At 42.3% G+C, this 25672-nt stretch overlaps 1 protein-coding gene across 2 annotated transcripts in view; it reads left to right on the forward strand.

The window, feature by feature from the left end:
* Nucleotides 1-22828, forward strand: part of ARHGAP40 (Rho GTPase activating protein 40) — a 53336-nt gene extending 30508 nt beyond the window's left edge. The window contains exons 5-15 of one of the 2 annotated variants that reach the window (XM_079979271.1): nt 6936-7093; nt 7243-7408; nt 8177-8268; nt 8410-8487; nt 10156-10315; nt 11284-11366; nt 11960-12166; nt 13277-13417; nt 15195-15355; nt 18554-18609; nt 19685-22828. In XM_079979271.1, coding sequence (XP_079835397.1) covers nt 6936-7093; nt 7243-7408; nt 8177-8268; nt 8410-8487; nt 10156-10315; nt 11284-11366; nt 11960-12166; nt 13277-13417; nt 15195-15355; nt 18554-18609; nt 19685-19791 — 1409 coding nt within the window. In that variant the 3' untranslated portion in view covers nt 19792-22828. Of the gene's footprint in view, nt 1-6932; nt 7094-7242; nt 7409-8176; nt 8269-8409; nt 8488-10155; nt 10316-11283; nt 11367-11959; nt 12167-13276; nt 13418-15194; nt 15356-18553; nt 18610-19684 lie in introns of both variants that reach the window. The other variant, XM_079979270.1, reaches the window with a different exon arrangement.
* Nucleotides 22829-25672: the final 2844 nt, after the last annotated feature.

Here is a 25672-nt window from a genome sequence, read left to right on the forward strand (position 1 = left end):
TGTCACAGAGCGCAATGATTCATTCATTCAACGTACTTAGGATAGGTGAAGCTCCATGTGAATCTTTGATAGATTATAGAAATAGGAGTGTGGGATATGGAATTTTAATGGAATTTAATGGAAATTTTGTGGGAATTGTGATGTCAGTTTGCAAGTAAAAGTGACCCAACGCAGGTTAAAAAGTGAAACTCATCAAGCTGCCTGGATTGATCAGACCAGACCTAAAACACGGGAATAGCCTGCATTGTAACATCATTTTTAAAGCAGCTAGATTTGCAAATCAGAAGACCTTATTGTAGCTTTGTCACTTACAGAAAATTGCCTATTTGGGTAAAAAGATTTGATTTTTACTAGCAATGGATTAGTTGTATTTCAGGATATAAACTCAGGTGATTTTTAACTTTTCAGTTGCCTTGCGTGCTCAGCTTTATATCTTAGCATAAGCCTGCCTTCCGCAACATGACACATTCCAGATGTTGTTTTTTTTATCAAAATTTTTATTACATTTTCAGTTTACAGAAAAGAAAAAGAAGGACAAACCAGAAAAAAGAAAGAAAGAAAAACAATCCAACTTTCAAAATACATTTTTAGGTTACTAACTGGACTTCCCCACATCTCCCTCACCCTGCGTTCTTTACAATTAACATATCAGCAAATTATTACCTTGTTTCGTATCTTATTTATATCTTTCAGAGTGTTTTACTTCTAAATTTAAAGTACCTTTTGTCAAATATTTATACCTTAAGATAATACATAAAATAACTTTAAATTTCAACTTTTTCTTACTTATAACTTAACTTTCTATTTTCCTAATCTAATTGCAGGAGCTAAAATTTCCAAGTCATGCAGATTCTTAACATTCATACAACTTATAATGTTTTTGTAAATAGTCCTTAAATTTCTTCCAGTCCTCTTCCATTGTCTCTTCTCCCAGATCTCAGATTCTGCCAGTCATTTCAGCCAATTCCATATAGTCCATCAACTGCGTCTGCCACTCTTCCAGCGTAGGAAGGTCTTGTATCTTCCAATATTTTGCAATGAGTATTCTTGCTGCTGTAGTTGCATACATAAAAAAAGTTCTATCCTTCTTTAACACCTTTTGGTCCACAATGCCCAGGAGGAAGGCCTCTGGTTTCTTAGGGAAGGTGTACCTAAACACCTTTTTAAACTCATTATAGATCATTTCCCAGAAGGCCTTCACTTTTGGACAAGTCCACCAAAGATGAAAGAATGTCCCTTCAGCCTCCTTACATTTCCAACATTTATTATCAGACCGATGATATATTTTTGCAAGTTTGACTGGGGTCATGTACCACCTATATATCATTTTCATAATATTTTCCTTCAGGGCATTACATGCCGTGAATTTCATTCCAGTGGTCCATAACCTTTCCCAGTCTTCTAACATAATGTTGTACCCAATATCCTGAGCCCATTTTATCATGGCTGATTTGACTATCTCATCCTGGGTGTTCCATTTAAGCAGCAAGTTATACATTCTCGAAAGCGCCTTGGTCTTAGGTTCTAACAGTTCTGTCTCTAATTTCGATTTTTCCACCTGGAATCCTATTTTTTTGTCTGACTTAAAAACCTCTTGAATTTGAGCATAATGAAACCAGTCTTGCACCCTATTCTTTAATTTTTCAAAGCTCTGCAGCCTCCAATTATCTCCAATTTTTTCTATTATTTCCCAGTATTTCGGCCATCCGGCCTCCATATTGGGTTTTTTTCGAACCTTGGCCTCCGCTGGTGATAACCACCTCGGGGTCTTACCTTCCAATAAGTCTTTGTATTTTGTCCAGACCATAAATATAGCTTTCCTGACAATATGGTTTTTAAACATTTTATGAACCTTTACCTTATCGTACCACAAATATGCATGCCATCCAAAAACATTATTATACCCTTCCAGATCTAGGACGTCAGTGTTCTCAAGGAGTAACCAATCTTTCATCCAGCAGAAAGCCGCAGCTTCATAATATAACCTTAAATCTGGCAGGGCAAACCCCCCTCTCTCTTTTACATCCGTTAATATTTTAAATTTTATTCGGGGCTTTTTGCCCTGCCAGATAAACCTAGAAATATCTTTCTGCCACTTCCCAAAACACTCCACTCTGTTCACGATCTGTAGGGTCTGAAACAAAAATAACATCTTCGGCAATACATTCATCTTTATAGCTGCAATTCGACCCAACAAGGAAAGTTTCAATCTTGACCAGATCTCTAAATCTTTCTTAATTTTTGACCAGCATTTTTCATAATTATCTTTAAATAGATTCAAATTTTTGGCAGACAAGTTTACCCCTAGGTATTTTACCTTTTTAACAACATTTAACTCTGTCTCTTTCTGAAACCCATCTATTTCCAAAGGTGTCAGATTTTTCTCCAAAACCTTGGTTTTTTGCTTGTTCAGTTTGAACCCCGCTACCCGACCAAATTCATAAATTAATTCTAACACTCTCTTCGTACTAGATTCTGGCTCCTGTAGTGTTAAAACCAAATCATCTGCAAAAGCTTTCAATTTAAATTGTTTCACTCCGACATGTATTCCTTGTACCAACCGGTCTTCCCTAATCATGTTCAAAAGCACCTCCAGAACAGAAATAAATAACAGAGGGGATAGGGGGCAACCTTGTCGTGTTCCTTTTTCAATTTTAAATTCTTCTGTCACCACATTGTTTACTATCAGTTTAGCTTTCTGCTCTGAATAAATTGCCTCTATTCCATTTTCAAACCCCCGTCCCACTCCCATCCCTTCCAAATTTTTCTTCATAAACCTCCAAGAAATGTTATCAAAGGCCTTCTCCGCATCAACAAAAATTAACACTGATTTTGTATTAATGTTGGTTTGCAAAAGTTCCAAAATATCAATAATATTCCTAGTATTATCAGACAAATGTCTTCCTGGGAGAAAGCCTGCCTGGTCCTTGTGAATTACTTCATTTAATACTTTTTAAAATCTACTTGCCAAAATATCTGCAAAAATTTTGTAATCCACATTTAGGAGTGAGATGGGACGGTAGTTCTTAAGTTGAGTCTTTTCAGTTTCCACTTTAGGGATCAATGTGATGAAGGCTTCTTTCCACGATTCCGGTGCCTTCTTCCCCTCCAAAATCTGATTGCATACCTCCATTAATGGTTGTATCAAATAATCTTTCAATATCTTATAATACTTAGAGGTAAGCCCATCCGGACCTGGAGATTTGCCTAGTTGCATATTCTGGATGGCACCCTCTATTTCTTGTTGTGTTATTTTATGATTCAGGATTGTTCTCTTTTCCTGGGCAAGTTTTGGTAAACCATTTGTTTTCAAAAATTGATCTATCTCCTTCTCCTCTTGTGGCCCTTGAGTATAGAGCTTTTTGAAATATCTCTGGAAACACTTCCTAATTTCTTCGGGTTTCTGGATATCTTTCCCTTCAATCTCTAGATTGGTGACTGTATTCAATTTTTGTCTCTTTTTCAATTGCCATGCTAATAGTTTCCCACACTTGTTAGCTGATTCAAATGATCTTTGTTTCATTTGTTTAATTTTCCACTCAACTTCTTGATTTATCAGTTTCGCGTACTGTGCTTGGTAAAATTTAATTTCTCTCAAGATCTCCTTCGATTTTGGCTTAGATCTCAACTTTTTCTCTCCATCTCTTATCTTCTCTAAAATCTTATCTTTTTTCCCATTCCAGATTCTTTTCTTTATCGTGTTCTGTTGTATCAGAAACCCTCTCATAACTGCTTTGCTTGCATCCCAGATTGTTCTCCTTTCCACCGTAGTATTCAAATTTATTTCAAAATAATCTTTCAAGGTTTTTTGGGCCTTCTTCACAATCTCCTGATCTCTTAATAGGGTGTCATTCATTTTCCATCTAAAGGAGCCGATTGGAGTAAGTCTTAATTCCATTTTCATAGCGTTATGGTTGGAGCAAGTTTTTGGGCAGATTTCCACTTTTCTAATCATAGGTGCCAGCCTTCTAGTTGTCCATATTTGGTCTATTCTTGTCCATGACAGATGAGCCTCAGAAAAGAAAGTTCCTTCTCTACCTAAGGGATTCTTAGTCCTCCAAATATCGATTAAGTCCATATTGTCAGTTAGTTCAAAAAAAGTTTTGGGTAGTCTGCCATATTTTGTTAGACTTAGGTCTTGTGACTTATCCATATTTGTAGAGACCACTCCGTTCATATCTCCCATCATAATGATGTTGGTGTAGTCCAAATAGTCCAGGATTGTCTCATGCAGTTTCCTATAAAATTCTGATTTCCCCTCGTTCGGTGCATAAATTCCTAATAGCAAAAATTTTTCTCCTTGGGCCTGTATTTCAATAGCCAAAACTCTTCCTTGCTCATCTTTGAATAAAAATTTTGGTGACAGGCTCTCCTTTGCATAAATCACCACTCCTCTTTTCTTTACTTTATCCGATGAGATGAATTCTTGGCCTAATCTTTTATTAATCAAGACTTTTCTATGGAGCCTGGTCACATGTGTTTCCTGCAAGCAGATGATGTCCAATTGTTCTTTTTTCAATATATGAAAAATTCTTCTTCTTTTCTCTGGGGAATTTCCACCATTTATATTCCAACTAAGAAGCTGCAGAGACATCCTGGGTCAATCTATTGGTCCTGTGGTGACGTCCCTTTCTTTTGGTCCTCTAGTCCCGAGGGAGTAGGTGCCAGTATAGGTGTAAGCGGTGGCGGTGGCCAGGCTCCTGTTGTCCCTTTCTGTAGATCCTCTTCGTGGTCGTTCAAGAACTTTTGTTGGTCTTCTGCTGTTCTAATTTTAACTTTCTTTCCTTTGAAATTAAAAGATAGTCCTTGAGAAAACTCCCACCTATAAGGAATTGAGTTGCCTCTCAGTAATTTTGCAAGTTCTATATACGTCGCTCTAAGATCCAAAAGCTGTTTTGGTATGTCTCTGTAAATTTCAGCTCTGTTGCCGTGGATGTCAAGTGATTTTCCAAAATGAAGGCCTAATATTTTATCTCTCTCTTGCTTAGATCTTAAAATGATCAAACAGTCTCTGGGTTTATCCCTCCTCGTCACTCTTCCCAATCTGAAAGCAGTCACAATTTTAAAATCCTTATCCTCTTCAATACCCCAGAACTTTGAAAATTCTAATGTCAGATAACCAATCAGATCTTCCTGTTCAAGTTCTGGAATAGCTCTAAGTCTAAGATTGCTTTCCCGATTTCTCAGTTCAGTCATCGACCAGTAGGCCTGCTGTTCACTAATCTGTTTATGCAACGGCTTCACCTCCACCTTTAATGCCTCAACTTTCAAGTTGGCTTCCTCTGCTTTTTGTTTGGCTTCCTCAGCCAGTTTGTGATTCTCTGCTGTTGCTTCTTGAAGATTCCCAATTGCTTGTGTGTGTTGAGCCACCTGGTCAGTCAATTTATTTATTGAGGATGTGGCTTGATCAATTTTAGTCGAATGTTCGTCCGCCTTTTTATTTAGAATTGCCAGTTGTTCTAGGATCTGATTTAAAACTTTTTCAGATCCTCCTGAAGCCATATCCCCTGTAGATGTCTGCTCAACAGCCCCTTTTTGTATTTCTAGAACAGCTGGGACAGATGATCTACGTGGTTGGGAAGTCAAAGTTGTTTGTACCAATTGTTTTGCCTTTATTTTAGCCAGCCTTGTTTTCCCTGCGTCACTCATTCCAATCCCGTCTGTGTATCAAGGTCAGACTGTATGTGTTCCCATGAGAGAGACAGTTCCAAAGTATAAACAACCAGGCAGCAGAGAATCAAAACAAAATATAGTTCCCAGAGAATAATAAATCCAAAGTCCTCTAGGGGGAGTAATAAAGTTCAACCGAAAGAAAGAGGTTTTTCCTTCTTTAGAGTCCCAATAATCCAAAGAAGAAACAACTGAAGTTCTAAAAGGTCTTTTAGTTTCTTTTTAGCATTAAGCTTTCCCCAACTTAATACAAAGTCTCAGAGGGGGTGCAAGAAACAGTTTCCCTATTTCTTCTATGGTGTAACGTTTACATGCAACACTTTCAACCTTAAAAACAATATCAGCAGTTTGGCAGTTTGACAGTTCTTCTTTACCCTGGCAGCCCACAGATTTGGTTTCTTCAATTATTTATAAATCCCAAAGGAAGAAGGAAGATCCAGTCAGAAAATCAGCATAGATACTCCGAAATTGTCTCTTTTAATCCCTGCCAAAAGTTCAATAGTCTGCACGATAATCCAATCTTTTTTATAGTTCTTTCAAAGCGCTTCCCGCTTGTCAAACTTTGCTTTGATCTCTTTAGCACGGTCGGGAAACGGACTTCCTGGTTACGTTTCCCGTTTTCAGCCAAATTAAATACTTTAGTCCCGATAATTTTTAAGTCCCCTTACTCACGGGTTGTAGTTGCAAATCTGATGTTCCAAGAGGAAAGGTCGGCGCTCATCAGCAGCAGCCGCGCGGCTTTGCTTCCCGCAGAAAGAGCGATGAACTCACAGCGCCGCTCCCCCTTTCATGTTCCGGAGCCCCTTACGGGGTTCCTTCTCCGTTTCTGGGGGGGCTTCTGGCGCCCGCCGAGTCCCACGGCCACGAGCTCACTCTGCCCGTGATTTTCTTGATGGGTCACCGCTATGCCGCAGCGAACGACCCTTTTCTGCGGAGCCCCTCTTCAGAGCACGAAGAGGACCGCCATTGCTGTTTCGCGCCGCCTCCGGAAGTCCCACATTCCAGATGTTTTTGAACTACAACTCCTGTCAGTCCCATCAAGCATGGCTGTGCTGATGGGGGTTGTAGTCCAAAACATCTGAAATTCTCCAGGTTTGAGTAGGCTGGTATAAGCTCCTCAAATGGGCCAGAATGTGGTCAGTGCTCAGTCTAAATGTGAAGGCGGCCATGCATTTCAGGTGTCTGTTGTAATTATGCATTTAAATTCAGGTCTATCTTGTGTTGCAAATCTTGAATGCAATTTTGCATCACTCCCCCCTTAGCAGATCCAACGGAAACCCAGGACTTCCCATCGCCACTGAGAGGCTCTGCAAAAGAGGAGCTATTCAGCACAGAAATTGCTTATTCTGAGCAGGCAGCCATCCTGCTCAAAGGATCTTTCCCAAGGGAATCTAGGAGGATAAAGGATGAGAGTTGTTTACCTGTAAGTGCAAGACTTTGCTATATCCTAGCAGATTCCTGTGGTTGTGATTTGACAATTATGATAATAATCACCAATAATAGCGACATAATAATTTGCATTGGCTCTGATATGTCACTCCAATCTCCATCCCCCTGTCCTTCTTGCTTTAGAAATTTAAGATTCCCAAGGGGAGGCTGGGAGTGACCAAGATAGGAGACTTATCTCTGCAGGATATGAAAAAGATTCCCACTCTGGCACTCATTGAGCTAACTGCTCTCTGCGACGTCGTTGGCTTGGAGCTGAAGAGAAACAAAGCAGTAAAGCGGAAGGCTGCAGGTACCTGTTTTCCTACTGCTTCTTAGCATGAATTTGACATCTTGTGGTTCTTGTCACTGACTAAAATTAGGGAAGGAAAACTATTGGTAATTTTCAACTATCTGAGTAAAAGGGCTTATCTGCAAGCGGTCTCCTTTTGGGAGAGCTTGCAGATGTTTTATTCAGCAGATTTGGTGTATGTACGGCAAGGATGTGGGTCTTGCAGGTATTGTCGAACTCCCGTTCCCCTCATCCCTGACCATTGGCTATGCTAGCTGGGCAATAATGTCCAATAATGCCTGGAACACCACCATGGCTTCTCCATGCCTGATCTGAGACATGTGTTCCTTGAACTGGATCGGCACGGGTTCCCCTGCTATCCCTGTAAGAAAAAGGGAGAGAGACTAATGTGGACCAGCACTGGCTATGCACAATGTACACTTTGGGCAGTTCTACACAGGTGCTTAGTATTTTGGGGTATTGCAGATGGGACATTGGCAACAGCATTTTGTTTTCTTGTAAAAAACAAAAAAGCCTACCAAAATCTTGCTGAATTTTCCTTGATAAGGGCAAACCTGATGGGGTTGAGGATATAGGCTAGTATTTTGATTATAACAGTATTGTGTGAATGTGGCAGGTATCGTGATAATTGGCCCTTCGTGATGTCACTTCCTGGATTTCTGTGGATGGCTATGTGTCCTTACTTATTAATTGAGGAAACAGAAATATTGATTTATTTATAGATGAAATATTTTTTTAACGCTTATAACACAGCGCCTTCCATTGCAGAGCGCAAGCTTTTTGGGGTTTCACTTGGCACTTTGTTGGAAAATGACGAAAAGCTCTTCCCAAATACCAGGGTTCCATTGATTCTGCAAGCAGTAAGTTTATTTCACAACTTCATTTGTTTTTCTCCTGGTTTTCCCCCCCATAAAAAAATCATTGTCTATTCTTTGCTTTGAGCTTCATTGCAAGCTCCTTGTTGCCTTTTGGCGATGACGTTTTGCTGTCTTGTTTTATAGTTGCTGTCGTGTTTAGAAAAGAAAGGTCTGGACACGGAAGGAATCCTAAGAGTTTCAGGATCACAGAGCCGCATTAAGGTAGAATTCAATGGTCAAATTAATATCCTATGAAATGTCCTGCAGTTCCTTGGAAACTTAGGTGTTCCTCATGAGAAGGTCACACTTCCCGCATAGATTTTGATCTACAGCAGGGGTCAGCAAACTTTTTCAGCAGTGGGCCAGTCCACTGTCCCTCAGACCTTTTGGGGGGCCGGATTATATATTTTTTTGGGGGGAGGGGGAATGAACGAATTCCTATGCCCCACAAATAACCCAGAGATGCATTTTAAATAAAAGGATACATTCTACTCATGTAAAAAGATGCTGATTCCCAGACTATCCATGAACCGGATTTAGAAGGCGATTGGGCCGGATCCAGCCCCTGGGCCTTTGTTTGCCTACCCATGATCTACAGCTACAGTATCTACATTCCCCTGTGATATACAGACAAAGGAGAGTGCTGGGTATGATCCAGACTACGGTGGATAAAAAAAGGATTACTAATTTATTGTGGACAACCTAACACCTTCTGGTTGCTGAGATTCTTGTAAAAAAACATCTTGGACTAGCAAGGTAATTGTGCCTGCAGTCAAAGGGCAGGGACCTACAGCTTAACCTGCTCATCCTCACAGCTGGAAGGCAACTCAACCACCATGTTTCTGGGTAATCGTGGGTGAAAGGTTGATGGTGGATAGAGGTCTGATGCAGTTAGGTCTTCATGCCCCAAAACAAGCATTGCGGTGGCTGTTCTTCTTTTCATGTGCAAGTGTGCATAATGGGAATTATGCATATGAGTTCTGAGATCCTGAGGGTGCCCTTTATCCCTTTGTAAATGTAAAGTGGACTGGCAGACCCCAGAAGAAGTAGGTCACATAGGTCAACCCACCGCTGCTTTCAAGCACACACTCAGTTCATGTGAGGTGAGTCAACGGAGAAAACCCCACAGTGCCTGAGCAAAGTGTGGTGTTGAAAGTCATGTTCTGGAACCTTCTGTAATATGCTGGAGTCTTAAGAGATTCGTCATCCGACAGGTTGGTGTGGAAAGTGTTCCCTGGGGGTTAGATATTTGAAAACTACCCACATGGTGTTATGCGTTAATGGATGCAAAAGGTTCAGTGTGTCTTCCTGTGCTTGCTGTTGCTTGTGGAAGTTTCACTGTGAATAACTTCTATAAAAATGCGATAGCCTGTATTTCTGGTCAGACCAGAAGGTCTGCAAACAGAAATAGTCCTCCTTTTGCTGAACTCCAAGCCATAGAGTAACCTTCCCACAAGCCTGCCGTAGTTTTGAAGTTCATTACATTTGAAGGGCAGCAGTTTGGGGAAGGCTGGCATGAGAGATATCATGCTCTGTCTTAATTACAGTGGTGGATTCTCCGCCCCCAAAGGTGCAATAAATCATAGGTTTTACTTGCATGTTACATTGGAATCCTAGGTGATTTTTCTCAAGGAAACGTTTCCCCTGCTGGGACATCTCAGTCTTCCCAGTTCTTAAAAATGCAGTACTTTGTCACTAGGGAAAGAAATCCTACTTCTTCACTTAGCCCTAACCCCAAACTCTGGTTTATTATTAATATTCATAGCTGCTTTTTATTGCTATTCTGTTGAAACATTGCAGTCATTTCTCCCCACCCCTTTCCATGTTTACTTTTTCCAAATCTTTCTACCTTCAGTATGTGACTTTCCCCTCTTTCCCTTTTCCCCCTAGAGCCTGGAACAAAAGCTAGAAAGTGAGTTCTATACTGGTTTCTTCCAGTGGGATGAGGTCCATCAGAATGATGTCTCTGGCTTGCTGAAGAGGTTCATCCGGGAACTGCCCACCCCTCTGCTGACGGCAGAATACTTACCTGCCTTTGCAGCTGTGCAAAGTGAGTTAGGCCTTGGCTAAAGAGATCCGGCCCTGCCACCTTAAGCACTGATTTCCATCTTCTTCCTTGTTGAGTATATTAGGTGGCAGTTGTATAGCAGATACGTTGTTAGACGTCAGATAACCAAGGTCAATTTCTTGCTCAGCCATAAAGCTCTCACTCAAGAAACCTTGGGCAAAGTCATGCTCTGTAAAGCTAAGCCTAAATTTTCCAGAGCTTCTTGGGGGGGGGGGGGGAGAGTGTGATACAAGTGTCACTGACGGATGGCTATGAGCCAGGGATGGGGAACCTGTTGCCCTCAAGAAGTTGCCAGATGGTCAACTCCCATCACCCCAAGGATGACTGTAGTTGTAGCCCAACAGCACCAGGTTGTCCTTCCACACACTAAGGGGTGGGCATTTTCAGGTGATTGAATAGGAACAATGGCAGATATGCCATCCTCTTAAAGGTGCATGGTGTTGTCTGTGTGCATTAACTGTTGGAGTAATCCGACATTTCTAAGGCTGTGGGAATTGTCTTCATCTCATGCTAAGCCATGCACGCTACTTAAGAAACTGCCTAGATATTACATGCTGGTTACTGTGTACGAGAGGCAATGAGTGAGTATGAAATAGTGTGGCCCTGATATGTAAAACAGTCTTCTACTGGTATAGTCAAACCTCGGTTCCCGAACACCTCTGTTTTGGAATGTTTCGGCTTCCGAATGCCGAAAACCCGGAAGTAGGTATTCCATTTTTTTGAACCGGAACGTCCGACGCAGCTTCCACTTGAGTGCAGGAAGCTCTTGCAACCAATCAGAAGCCGCTCTTCAGTTGTCGAATGTTTCAGAAGTCGAACAGTCTTCTGGAATGGATTATGTTCGACAACCGTGGTTTGACTGTATATAAAATGCAGTTTTAAAGAGGCTTCTAGGCCAATATTTTCTTCTTCCCAGTAATTTTGGATGTCAATTGTTCCTTCCATTACAGATATCCCAGATCTGAAACAGAGGCTGCAGGCTCTCAATCTGCTTATACTGATTTTGCCAGAACCCAACCGAAACACCCTGAAGGTAATATCGCCACCTCCTGGGGATCGTAGTGCCATGACTGTAGAGTGCAAAATGATATACAGTGGTGCGCCTCGCAAGACGGAAAACCCGCTAGACGAAAGGGTTTTCCGTTTTGGAGGCGCTTCGCAAAACAAATTTCCCTATGGGCTTGCTTTGCAAGACGAAAATGTCTTGCGAGTTCCTGCGGGTTTTTTCCCCCTTCCCTCCCCCTTTTCCTAAGCCCTAAGCCACTTATCAGCTGATCCGCTGATAAGCCGCTTAACAGCTGATCGCTAAAAGCCGCTAATCCGCTAATAGCGCTAATCCGCTAAGCTGTCAATGGGCTTGCTTTGCAAGACGAAGAAACCGCTTTACGAAGAGCCTCACGGAACGGATTAATTTCGTCTTGCGAGGCACCACTGTACAAACTCGCCCTTTTAGAACTGTGGCATTGCTGTATGGACAACATTCTTACATCACAATGTTGTAAATACGTTGTCTGCAAGCACTCTCTCATATTCATCATCTCAGAACCCAGAGACAATTTGACTTCTCTCCCTGCTGCCTACAGCTGATGTTTGATAGCGGAAAATAATTTTCCTCCCCTCTTTCAGGCTTTGCTGGAGTTTCTGAGGCTGGTGGTTACCAGGGAGCGAAAAAACAAGATGAATCTTTGGAATGTTTCCACAGTCATTGCTCCAAATCTCTTCATGCACAAGGGGCTGCCGAACAAGATCCCAGAAGGGAAGGAGAAACAGCTGGCTGAGGGTGCGGCAGACGTGGTGCGGATGATGATCCATTATCAGGATTTACTCTGGACTGTAAGTTGGGGCCATATTTTCCGAGTCATCCTTGAATTGCCATTGATAAAACTTTATATTGATTTTTAAAATACAGTCATACCTCGGGTTGAATGCCCTTCAGGTTGAGCGCTTTCGGGTTGCGCTCCGCTGCAACCCAGAAGTAACGGAATACATTACTTCTGGGTTTCGCTGCTCGCACATGCGCAGATGCTCAAAATGACGTCATGCGCGGAAGTGGCAAAATGCAACACGCACAGACGCGCCGTCACGTCTTACATTCCATTCAGGATGTAAACGGGGCTCCGGAACGGCTCCCATTTGCATCCCGAGGTACCACTGTAACTTTTTTTGATATTTAAAATGGCAGCCGCATACAACAAAAGAGCCTCTTGGGTGAGGCCAGTGGCCCATCTCATCCAGCTATCCTGATCTCACAGTAGCCAACCAGATGCCTATGGGAAGCCCAGAAACAGGACCTGATTGTAACTAGAGCTGGGAAAATTGTCTGAAACTGTATCAGATCATGATACTGGTTTTTGAGCTGGCAGTACATTGCAGTGGCCGGAGAGCCATGATATATTCCCAGCTCAAATTGCCTGCAGACAAATTGACTTTCCTCCCCCTCCTGCAGCTGATTTTTGACAAAGGAAATAATTTTCTTCACTCTTGGCCTCCGTCTTCCTGTCTGCCTGCGCCTTTGAGGAAGCCCCCCACCCCACTCCTTGGCTTGTGGGAGTAGGAGAGGTATGGGGACTTGGGCTGGGTGATGTATCTCGGCTTCCTCCCCTAAGATGGGGAGAAAGAAGCAGCCGAGGTACATTCCAGACATCGCGATATATCAGAATATCATGGAATTTAGCTGCTGATATATCACAGTGTTGAAAACAAGGTATCACCCAGCTCTAATTGTAACAGGACTCTTTGTGATGCCAAGCAGCTGTTATTCAGAGCTGTAGGTACAGAGTTTTGGAATAAAAGATCCTAAAAAGAAGGTCAGACCTGCTGTGCCAGAAAGGTTTCCCTCCCACCCACCCCTCTCTACATACCTCCTGTCTCTCCTCTCTTCCGGAGATACTTTCAGAATGACAACAGCCTCACACCTCTTCCTTTTTTTGCATTCCCTTTTAGGTTGCATCTTTCTTGGTAGCTCAAGTGAGAAAACTGAACGAGAGCAGCAGCAGGAGGTACCAGTTCTGTGACAGGAGGATCAAAAACCTGTTAAGGAAGATTAATCTGGACAAGGAGAAGACTGAGAAAAACCATGGCGAAGTGAGTGAAATCCTCATTGCCCACTGCATTGTTAATGCATGGTTGATGCGTTAAGAGCATTCTTCACCAGGCTGGTCTCCTCTAGGTATTTGGGCCTACAATTCCATAAGAACTTAAGAAGAGCCTGCTGGATCTGGCCCATGAAGTCCAGCATCCTGTTCTTTTGGTGGCCTCTTTGATCCCTGTAGGGGCTCAAACAAGACCCAGTCATAAGAGCACTCTCTCCCCTGCGGTTTCCAGAAACACATATCCAGAAGTATTGCTGCCCCCACAGCCATGCTGGCTGGAGCTGATGGGAGCTGGGAGTTGTAGTCCAAAATATCTGGAGGATTCCAGGTTGCTGAAGGCTGCATTAGAAGATGGAACTGTGGCCAGCCAGGCCCACTTGCAATTGTCTTTTGGCACATGCAGACTGTAGGATAAGTCTTCCCATGTTGACTCAGAGTTAGATTGGATTTGCAAGTGTGAGTGATTTAGCAGAACAAGTTGGAAGAGATACAGACAGAACTTTCAAGGAATTAGTGGGCCACTATCATGTTTGGCTGTTGGTTCTCAGAGAGGCAACAGCAGCAGTTGTAGGATAGGTTCAGCATTAGAGCAGGGGATCCTGTAGTTTGATGCCTCTTAGATCTGTACAGTGGTGCCCCGCAAGACGAATGCCTCGCAAGACGGAAAACCCGCTAGACAAAAGGGTTTTCCGTTTTGGAGGCGCTTCGCAAAACGAATTTCCCTATGGGCTTGCTTCGCAAGACGAAAATGTCTTGCGAGTTCCTGCGGGGTTTTTCCCCTTCCCCCCCCCTTTTCCTAAGCCCTAAGCCGCCTATCAGCTGATCCGCTAAAAGCCGCTAAACCGCTAATAGCGCTAATCCACTAAGCTGTCAATGGACTTGCTTCGCAAGACAAAAAAACCGCTATACGAAGAGCCTCACAGAACGGATTAATTTCGTCTTGCGAGGCACCACTGTACTTAAAACAAAAGAACTCTTCTAGTCTGAGGGCACTTCTAGGTTTTGTAGATGGGAGCCAACCATGTTCTTACAGATTCACGTTGTGCAATTAAAAAGGGACTGGCATTCTGGTATGGCATAGTGCCTTAAGAAACCCAGAATTGCTTGAGACGACATTGTATAACCTCCCTGCCATCTAAATTGGAATGTATGCTCAGTGAACAGCCAACATATGTTTATAACCACCTTGCAAACCTTGTGCAAAAAATTCAGGATGAAGTCCAGTGAACAGGTTATCTGGAGGTGACCTGGGCCCATCTGATATTCCTTGTTTGCTTTTTTAAATCAAATGATTCTCCAGAAATCTGTTTTGTGTGGACCTTTTGGTTCTCAGAGGCAACCAAACTCTGAGGTGCCTGGCATGCAGGTTTTTGGTTTTTTTAATTGCTGTATATGAGATTTGCTCAATGGAGAGAAAGAAATTATTTGCATGGTCAACTGGCTGATGGTGAAATTTTCTGTTTGAAACAAACACTTTCCCTTGCATGAACACCAGGGGGCACTCATGCTTACTTTATTAACGCTAGTCAAATGCTACTGCTTCTCACGCTGTGTGACGGAATCAAATTTAATTTTTATTGCCTTACATCCATCCTGCCCTTTGCCTGCTTTTGGAGAAGTGCATACATAACCATTTTACTTGGAGGACAACAAGCATTTTCAAACAGAGTGTTTGATTATGTCTTCATGTTTTGTGCACACGCTTTGGATTTTCTTACATCTAAGTTTCCTCCCGCCGCCCCCCTAATGCTGCCTCCTTCATCTTCCAGCCATCCAAAATAGTGAAAGTCCAGGCTTCCCCGTTCCTAAAGGATTCCCTGGAAGTTCGCTTAACCAGTGGAACCAAAGCTGCAGATGTCCTGAGGCAGTTCCAGAAGAACCTCTGTCAAAACGGCTGGAATATTGTCAACACAGTCAAACTTATCAAATGGTAAAAGCACCTCCTCTCCTTAGCTTAGAAGGAAATGTAGCTTGTCTTCTTTCTGTGTGATTAGGCAGGAGGCTTTTTTTAAATGTCTGTTGAGATGAGCAGCATTTAATGAAGGGCACTTCCACTGTGTCACTTAAATCAGTCTTTTTTTTCTTTCTACGAGTGGAATCCAATGTAGAGCTACGCCAGTGGTCTGTCAGTGCAAGAATTTCTCTGTGTCAAAGGAAACATTCTCTCCCTCTCCTTCAGATTTTACACTGAGGTCCAGCTCCAAGGGCCTTCTGGCAGTTCCCTCACTGAGAGAAGTGAGGTTTCAGGGAACCAGGCACAGGGCCTTCTTGGTAGTGGCGCTCGCCCTATGGAACGCCCTCCCATCAGATGTCAAGGAAATAAACAACTATCTGACTTTTAGAAGACATCTGAAGGCAGCCCTGTTTAGGGAAGTTTTTAATGTTTGATGTCGTATTGTGTTCTAATTTGTTGGAAGCCTCCCAGAGTGGCTGGGATAACCCAGTCAGATGGGCACACTGGGGGATTTACATGATAGCTAAACAAGCTATAGATTAGGGCCCCTCTTTCTTGGGGCCCCCAAAAAAAATTTAAAGGAAAAAAAGCCTGGATGTACATTTCCAAAATATAAGATAAAAAACAAACAAATTTGATAAAATTTGTTATGTGCAAACGGCTTTAGATACCTGTTAGGTCCATAAATTACCATATAGCATATATTCAACACAAAAAACAGTGACAATTTGTTGTTGACAAAGGACAGCTGGACATATAAAGGGCCCCATTACCTTCAGTAGCTTAGGGCCTCATCAAACCTAAATCCGGCCCTGGATGGGCGGCATATAAATAATAAATCATTAATATAATTATCCACACACACCCTAAATGTCTTTTAGGGTCCCCCTCCCCTAGTGGTCTGGAGCAGATCTGGGGAGTGCATAGGATGCATGCATGCGGAGGGGCAAAAAGCCCCATTGTGCACTGATGGGACACAGTAGTTGATAGCTGGGAACTGTGTGTTGCATGCACAGTGTGCAAATGTTTCTGGATACAGGGGGAGACCATCCAGTGGTTGTGGTCTTTTAAAACCATTGCTAGCAACTCCTTAGGTCAGGTTTGGGTGCTGCTCGTGAGAGCCCCTAACTTCAGAGGAAAGCTTTTTTTTGGGTTGGGGGTGAAACTGCTATTGGGAGGAGAAGCTAAAAGGGTTTATGTGAGTATGAAACACCAGTCCACAGCCCAGGCAATAATAATAATAATAATAATAATAATAATAATAATAATAATAATAATTTCCCAGCCACTCTGGGCGGCTTCCAACAAAATATTAAAATACAGTAATCTATCAAACATTAAAAGCTTCCTTAAACAGGGCTGCCTTCAGATGTCTTCTAAGTCTGGTAGTTGCTGTTCTCTTTGACATCTGGTGGGAGGGCGTTCCACAAGGCGGGTGCCACTACCAAGAAGGCCCTCTGCCTGGTTCTCTGTAACTTGAATGTACTGGGTAAGAGAATGCAGTTGTACCTTGGAAGTTGAACAGCCTAGTTCTCGAACGTTTTGGCTCCCGAACGAGCTCTGGAACAATCGAAACCCCGAAGTGACTGTTCTGCTTTTGGAACTTTGTTTTGGAATCTGAACGTCCGACGGGGCTTCCGATTGGCTGCAGGAGCTTCCTGCAGCTAATCAGAAGCCACACTTTGGTTTTCAAATGTTTTGAAAGTCGAGCTAACTTCCAGAATGAATTCTGTTTGACATCCAACGTACAACTGTATACAAATCAGAACCTCAAACCCACTCAAGTCTTTGTATGCCCTAAGAGCATTTCCTTCAATAACCATTCCTTTCCCCCAGCGAACTCCAGGGCTGTAATTCTGTAAAAAGGGGGAAGGCTTGGGATTGCTAACAAGCTTTTCAGCTTCTGAACTACAGTTCCCAGGATTCTTTGGGGGAGTGGTAAGAGGAAGGGAGTGAGATGCAAAAATAGAAGTTTGTGTGTGTGTGAGAGAGAGAGAGAGCGCGAGAGAGAGAGCGCATTATGCAGAGGAAATTGTTCCACAACTTTATGAAGTTAAAGGGTTATAGAAACCACAGTAACCTACCTGAACACATTGACTGGTAGTTTTAAATGCTTGATTGGGCATGTAATAAAATCATAGTCTTCTTCTGCAAGTGGAATGTGAATGCTGATTTTGTGCATAGATCCGTTCAGATATGCGGTATCTGTGGCAACCCGAGGACTGATCCCACCTTGAGGAAGAAGAAAGAGACTAGAGTGAACCCACTGTGACTCAAACAGTTGATACTCTGGAACAAGTTTTGCTGTTTAGAAATGCCAGGGGTGGGGTGGGGTGGGGTGGGGGAGAGAGAAGAGAGCAATGAAGCATTTGGAAAAACCTTATTGAGTTTTTTTAATTTGCTTTACTTATTTCAAAAATACTCAGGTACAACCTGTCACATAAAACTTATCAAGGTGGCGTACAAAATAAAAAGACCAGAATACATATATATTGCTTAAAAGGTAAAGGTAAAGGACCCCTGACAGTTAAGTCCAGTCGTGAACTATGGGTTTGCTGCGCTCATCTCACTTTACTGGCTGAGGGAGCCGATGTTTGTCTGGAGACAGTTTTTCTGGGTCACGTGGCCAGCATGTTTAAGCCACTTCTGGCGAACCAGAGCAGCACACGGAAATGCTGTTTACCTTCCCGCCGGAGCGGTACCTATTTATCTACTTGCACTTTAACGTGCTTTCGGACTGCTAGGTTGGCAGGAGCTGGGACCGAGCAACGGGAGCTCACCCCGTTGTGGGGATTCAAACCGCCGGCCTTCCGATCGGCAAGCCCTAGGCTCAGTAGTTTAGATCACAGCGCCACCCGCATCCATATTACTTAAAATGATCCATTACAATTAATGTGCATGTTTTTTTAAAGTCAACCTTAAAGGATATTTTCCAATCCACTATACCGTTTTAACATGAGCTGGCCATCCTCAGGTCTAGAACAGCTTTCCCCAACCTAATGCCTCTCGTGGCTGATAGTCAGGGATGATGGGAAATATAGTTCTGAGCTACAGCTGGAAGGCGCACCATGTTGCAGAACTCTCATTTAGAGCAATTCCAATATATATATTTTAGCCTCTTTGTCTTGGAAATGGTTATAATCAGTGTTTTGTTTTTTGTTGGTTTTTTTGCAGTAATGGTTCGGTAGATACGATGAACCTGCTCTTCTATGAAGTTGGCGGCAACATAAGTATGTAAATTTGAACTGTTGTCATTTTTTATTTTTCATGGTGGGGAATGTGAGTTAGTGGGTTAAGAGGTGGGCAGCTGAAGCAAATAGTTGTCCTAGGAATAAATCAAAATGGGGAACCACTAGGAATTAGCTGGCCTAAGCCTTCCTGGGCCACATAGGGTTGCTTAAAGGCATTTCCTTAATAAAGCAAATAACCAAGTAAGCTGGTTTAAAAAATATGTTCAAAGTGGCTTTGAACAAAGAAAACGGAAATACATTTCAAACAAAGAGTACAGAAACAATTTCATAGTAACAATTTCCTAATAATAATAACAACAACAAAACAATAGCAGATATAGTAATGTACAAAACCCACATTTCAATGCTATAAATATAACATTACCTAAATGACAAGCAGTATCCAAAAGCAAAAATAAGAAGAGAGCTTCACCGTTTCACTTAGTGCTCCTGAAAATACTTCTCCCATGATGTGGTTAATGATTATGCCTCTATCTCTTTTTTAGCCTTGATTAGGAACATAGGAAACTGCCTTATAACAAGTTGGTTCATAAGTTCCTGTAGCTCTATACTGTCTTGCTTCTCCCATAGCCACAGCCTTGGATTCAAGCAGAAATCAAGCATGGCTTCTGCTGGCAGTCTTCTTCCAGCCCAGCTCTTACACACCTCTGGCTCTTGTCCTTCTCACCAACACCCAGGTGTAGAGGGTGGCAGCACACCCATTTGACTTCTGGCACAAAGCCACTTTCTTTGTTACCCTAGCAACCCATACTTAGAGTGGCCTTTAGCTCACCAAAAAGCTGGCCTGGCTATTCCAGCAATTGAATCCTTGGTGGATTCAGGAACAAGAAGAGACTCATGCTTATAGGCAGCCCACCCACCCAAAAACTCAGAATACTTGTAATCCAGAAAGTGATAGGAGATAACATTTTCCAAAGTCCTGACACTGTTAGGGACTTTATTAAATAATCTGAAACTAAGTTACCCAAAGTTACCAGGCACAGGAGGAATAGTGGGATCTATATTTTTTGGGAATGGTTTCTTTAAAATAAATCTTTTCTCTCTATCCCAACAGGTGAACATTGCTTGGACCCAGACACATACCTCTTAGACCTGTACCATGTGAATCCTCATGCAGAATGGGTTATAAGACAAAACCCATCTTTTCCAAGGACACTCTAGGAAGACTGGCGAGAGGGAAATGACCTAGCTGGAAATTATGTTAAACAAATAGTCAAATGGGGCCGGGGTGGGGATGAATTTTTTATTCCTGGATTTTTATTTTTATTTTAATGGGAGGCTGTGAAAAAAGAAGCGATTCCCTTTAACTGTTTGTGTGAACTTGTGGCTAATTGAAGGGTTACATTGGGGTAGCAGAGCTTCTATAGGATGTGAATGCCTGTAGTAAAGGACTTCTGGAAAGAAAGTTTTAAAAAGAGACAGTCTTGTCCTTGAAGAAATTGATGGAGATCATCTGGGTTTGATTCTTTTAATGCACAAGCTTCAGGTTTTCACATTAGTGGAAAGACACCCCAGTGAACAAATGTGCTGTCATGTAAAGCCTGCACACTTTCTAAAGAAGTAAGGCTTCTCAGATAGAAGCTGGGGTTATCTACATTTTGCTTCTGAAGGGCTTAATAGGTAACCAAATTGCCTGGAATGTAGAGGAGAAGTTCTGCCCTCAAAATGCTAATGTCCCAAGCACAGTGTTGGTGACATATTAACTATGCACAACTGTAGGTGTGTAATGTCTTCTGGGATGCAGCCTTGACATTGCAGTTCAGTGCACAAACGTGTATTTGTGTGTGCACACACAGTTCCACATACATGTTGTTATTTGATTAGAGCAAACTATCTCAGTATTACTGTTTAATTCAACCTTTTTAATATTCAGATTGGATTTCACATCCCTGTCTGGTTGTAATATTTTTTTCCTTTAGAGAAACTCCCCAGCAGAGACTTGTCTTCTTATACTGGACCCTAACAAGTCTTTTTGTTATGACCAAGACAATCCAGAAACACCTGAGCCATATAATGTTCTTAGTCTTCATGTCTTCATTGTTTCTTTGGTGTTGCATTTTTAAAATGTCGTGTTTGTAGGTATATTTACCAAAAGCCTGTTGAAATGATCTAGTTTGTTCTAGAGAAAGCGATGATCTGTACTTAAAGATCCTCCTTTCCTTGTTTGCTCACATTTTTTAAAAGGCCAAAATATCCACCTAAATGTGTAGAGGGTTTCTCAAAGTTGGTAGTTTTGAATATCTGTATTTTGCACTTGTGACTTAAAAGAGGGCCTATTTATTTTGAAAATGTCAACTAATAGAGATGTTTAAATGGTTGTTTCATATTACCCACTTCCAAACTAGTGGATGTGAGAAAGCTAAACCCTTTCTCAGCCCAAACACCAGAGCTGATGTTGTCAGAAGAGCAAAATATGAACACATATGCCAGAAGATTGCCTCATTTGGACATAAAAGGGTTTAGAAGGAGGCATTTTGTCAGCATAAGAAAGGAATTCGTGCTTGAGGGTGGATGAGTAGGGCAGGGAGTCCACCTTTAATTCAAATGTGCATTACACATCTGATCTCTGTAGAAAAGCAGCTTTGGAAGGAAGGAAGCAAGTATCTGAAACCCCATTTCTTCTTTTGCAGCGGGGAGGGGAGAAGCTGCTTACACTAGGAGGGAAACGGTTAATGCCCCTCCCTGCTGCTCAGCTGTCAATCATGCCCTCCTAAGGCTGCCTTTTGAAGAGAGGCTCAAGAGCTGTTGCGTGTAACATCTGGTGAATGAGTTGCCATTCGGATAGGAAGAAAGCAAATTAACCGGTGAAGTTACTTTCCACTTGCCCTGTACTTTCCTTCCTTAGCTCCATTTATAGTCACATCTGACTGCTTACCCTCCAGTGTAAATGGGTGGCGTTGAGAGGTGATGCGTGGGTAGTTCACAAATCCCTTGGGGCTTTATTGGAGGTCGGAATGAGAAATTGCATGAAGAGGTGTCTCCTGCTAAAAATGGCAACAGCATGTAAATCTCCCCTTCCTTCCCCCTGTGTAAGGTTTAGTCGAACCTAGCCCCATGTCTTGGTATCATTACTGCCAGTGTTTTCTTTCCCCAACCTCACTGACAGTCAGTGCTGGGGGCAAGAAAGTAGGGAATCATGGTGACATCACAACACAAAGCAAGTTTTATTTAACCATAGAGATGGGGGCGGGGAATAGTTCACACGGAAGCTGTTTTCTTCTAAAGCTGTGTCATTTCGTTCTGACCAGAGTGCAGGAGTCATGTCTTGCTCAGCATAAACATTTCCAAACTTTGCATTTCTCATCCTTTGTAGACTTTTACCAGAGAAAGGATAGGTGCAGAAGTCCATTAGAATTTTCTGGGAAAGTAGTAACAGATGTAATGAGCAACACAGACTGGATGACTCAGATGTGTTTAGGAAAGTATCTACATAGCACAGCACAGCCTTAAAAGAATACAGAATTGTCTACAAAATCCCTTGAGTATTTTTTTTTATAGGTATAGCACACTCTAAATCCACTGTTCAAAATTGTTTCATGCCAATGCATTGAAAGTAGCCAGTACAGAACAGTCTTCTCCAACCTGGTGCCCTCTGCATACTCCCACCCAGCTAGCATGGGGAATTTTCCAGGAGTGATAGGAGTTGTAGTCCAAAGCTTGGGGAAAGCTGGTATAGAACTTTAAGAGCATAGCAGGCTTGCCAAGCAGAGGGTATGCTTTGGTCCTGTATGATAAAGGGTGCAAGGTGGCAATTTTGGTAATTCCGAAAAGGTCAAGGTCGAAGAGAGGCCAATCTCTGCTTCCAAGATATGAAAATTAAGTTTTGTACTTGGGGCCAATTTGAACGAATAGCTTGGGGGATGAAAGAAAATGACTCGGATTCATCAAATGCTAACAGAGTAATGTGAAATGAGTATTGCAAAAAGCTATGTGTGCAGGAGCAAAACCTGAGAGAAACTAACATTTGAGGGGGAAAGATGGTGTAGGCCCAAATCTGTCCATAATATTGACGGTCTGTCATCACTTTCACTGTCTTTTTGTGTCTCTAGAAATTTTATTGATGCAGTTAAAGTGGCAAGGCATAAAATGGTAAAGCTCACTTGTGTGTGTGTGTGTGTGTATTTTTTTTAAAAAATGATGGTTTATATTATTTTTAATGCTGTATTTAATCAATAAAGAACTAGATACGTTTCCAAAATGTCTTCTGTTTTGTAATTTATTTTGTCAGTTGCTGGATTTGTTTTTGTTGATGAGAGAGGTTCTGTGAACTAAAAACAACAACAACGGGGAAAGAAATGGTTTTGTACTAGACTAAGAAGGAATGTAAACAGTATGAAAACACACTTCAATAGCTAAGAAGGCGAGTAAGCAAAGACCCAGAAAGAGATACAACATGGGATCGAGACATGGTTTTCAAATACTTTGTTGGTCTCTCAACCAGTGGCCTTAGAAGTACAGTACAGAAAACATCCAGTTTTGTTCTAACGTGAAAAGGGGTTTTGGCTCTCGATTCAACTTCCAGATTGACAAATCACCAATAAGCAGTGGTGGTGCAGAACCATCATCTAGTGTCACTGCTGTTTACCTGGTTGCAAGTAGTTGAGGCCAAGCAGTTTCACCAGAGGAATTGCTGGATTGGCCAGTCTCTTCACCTCTTGCCCAGCCTGGATCAGATAAGAAACAACAATGCTGGAGTTGGGAGGGAGATTCTGTTCCACCACATGCACACAACCATTGTGCCATTGTCAATAAGAATAAGCAAAGCCATGACTCCAGAGCAATTTTTAAAAATGAATCAGATTAGCAGTGACAATGAAATACTGTGATTTCAAACAGATGACATTCTGTAATAAATAACATCCCCCAGACCCCAAAGAACAATGTATTCCCTTGCCGCTGAGAAATTTTGTACCAGGCAAGCCTTCCTGGATAGTGACATTCACGTGTCAGGGATGGGGAACATCTGACTTGGGGCTGAATGCAATCCTCAAGCTCTCTTCCTCTGGACCTTGGTACCTTGCCCAGTCTATGCCCCCTTGCCCAGGGGCACATCCTTGAACCATGAGAATGCCTCTTGCTTGCCTAGATAGATGTCTCTCTCTGTGTGTGCACAGTATATGAGCACTGCATGGTTGCATAAAGGAAACAATCCCATCCACTGCCCCATTTGCTATTGACACATGGGCCCCAGAAGGTTGCCTTTGGGCTGAAAAAGGTCCTCCACCTTTGACCCACTGGATGCCACAGCCAACAAAGCTCTCTAATTACTGCCTGACTATCCAGAAGGTGGGAAGACTCTAAGAAGGGCAGCAGAGGATGATCATATCGGGGAGGAGATGGTCTTTAAGACACTTGCAGCCAAAGCCCTTTCCTAACTGTGCTCATAGAGTGGGACCCTAACTGTGGGCATTCAAGTGGATGAGAGTAGAAGCCCCAACATAATTTGATGGCATGGTGGGCAGGCTTTGCATGTGGGTCCCAGAGCACCTGAACCCACACCTTTGGAGTTGTTGGTGAGGCGGTAGGGAACGGAGGCTGAAATAGCTGTGCAAGACTTAGGGGAGCTGTGGCAAATTGGTTTCTGTCAGGTGCAGGTCTGAGAATACTGTAATTAACTTAAGTGTGTATCTCCTACTGCCTTCCATTACAGCTTTTTATGCATGGATGTAAATTGAGGTGGCAGTTCTCATCTGTGCTGATGACACTGGGAAGCTGTTCTCTGGACACAAGAGGCTGCCAAAAGGGGAATAATTGGGTCTTATTTATAACAAACCAACAGAGCTGGTTGATGAGCTGGATTCCCGTTTACAAGAGACAATTAAGGATATTGCATTGTTTTTCTTTTCTCCCCCCTCTTCAAAAAAAGGGAGCAAAGTCGCAGGGGTTCTCTAATAGCCCTTCTGACTCTGCTTCATGTCCTTAGAGCACATTTGTTGTGTGTTGCATTTATTATGATCCACTTGTTATTATCCCCTAATTATTTTGCTTGGGGGAGGTCTTACTCAACAGCGAAATTTGTGACTTGATGATCACTCAGCTGCCTGCATTTAAGGTAAAATTACTGCAATTAACGATCTGATCAATCCCGGTAGCTGTTTGACTTGCTCGGGACAGAATAAAGGGGTGACAAAAACGAGAGCAGCTTTAGCGGTATCAAGGCGGGGAAGGAGGGCTGCAAATTATAGGAGTAGCAAAAGTGGATTGCATCTTAAGCTTCTCAGTAACAACCCAGAATGGAAATCTCTGCAACTCTTTCTTCTTGGGCTATTCTGTCTGCAGCCAGAGCACATTGCATCCACTCTCAGAAACTGGTACAGAAAGGGATAATCAGGGAAAAGAACAAATTCACTGAAGGTGTCCGAAAGCACATTTTGTAATGTTTCCATGGGTTAGTGAACTGTTTTACAAGCCAGATCAGGCCAAGACTGTGTTCCCACTGTATATTTAAAACACATTTTCCTTTTCTCAATTCCTGGGAACTGTAGAGGTAAATAACAGTTCTCAGGATATTTTTGTGGGGTCTGGGGGGATGTTATTTAAATGTATGGTGTGTATGCAGCCCAAGACATTTTGTTGCCAAAACACCCTGGGGCTTTTTTGTGCAGGTGGGAAGACAAGGTCCTGGATATATTCAAGTTTAAATAGCAAATTATTTTACTATTTTTGAAATATTTATTATAGTTCATAATCATCATTGAGAGGGGAGTATTTCTGAGCAGTAATCATGTGTTGTTTGAAACATCCAGTAGAGAAGTGTGTCTTCATAAAATGCAGCCCCTTTTATCTGATGCCCCTGGAAGATCTCACAGCATGAAGGTAATGATAGTCCTCTCTTATTGTTGGCCCCTGTTATCTAACACCCACCAATCTCTCTGAAGATTGCATTTCCATTTAGATGTCATGAGTAACAGTTTCTGACAGGCCCTTCTTACTTCATACAGCAATAATATAAATTAAGGTTAAATGCATTCTGTATTAATGCTTTGTCTTCATGGAGGATCAGAATGCTCTGCACTCCTATCTAAAGAAAAAACAGCAAAAC

The sequence above is a fragment of the Podarcis cretensis genome (assembly GCF_951804945.1).
Source record: "Podarcis cretensis genome assembly, chromosome: 6".
Taxonomy (NCBI): Eukaryota; Metazoa; Chordata; class Lepidosauria; order Squamata; family Lacertidae; genus Podarcis; species Podarcis cretensis.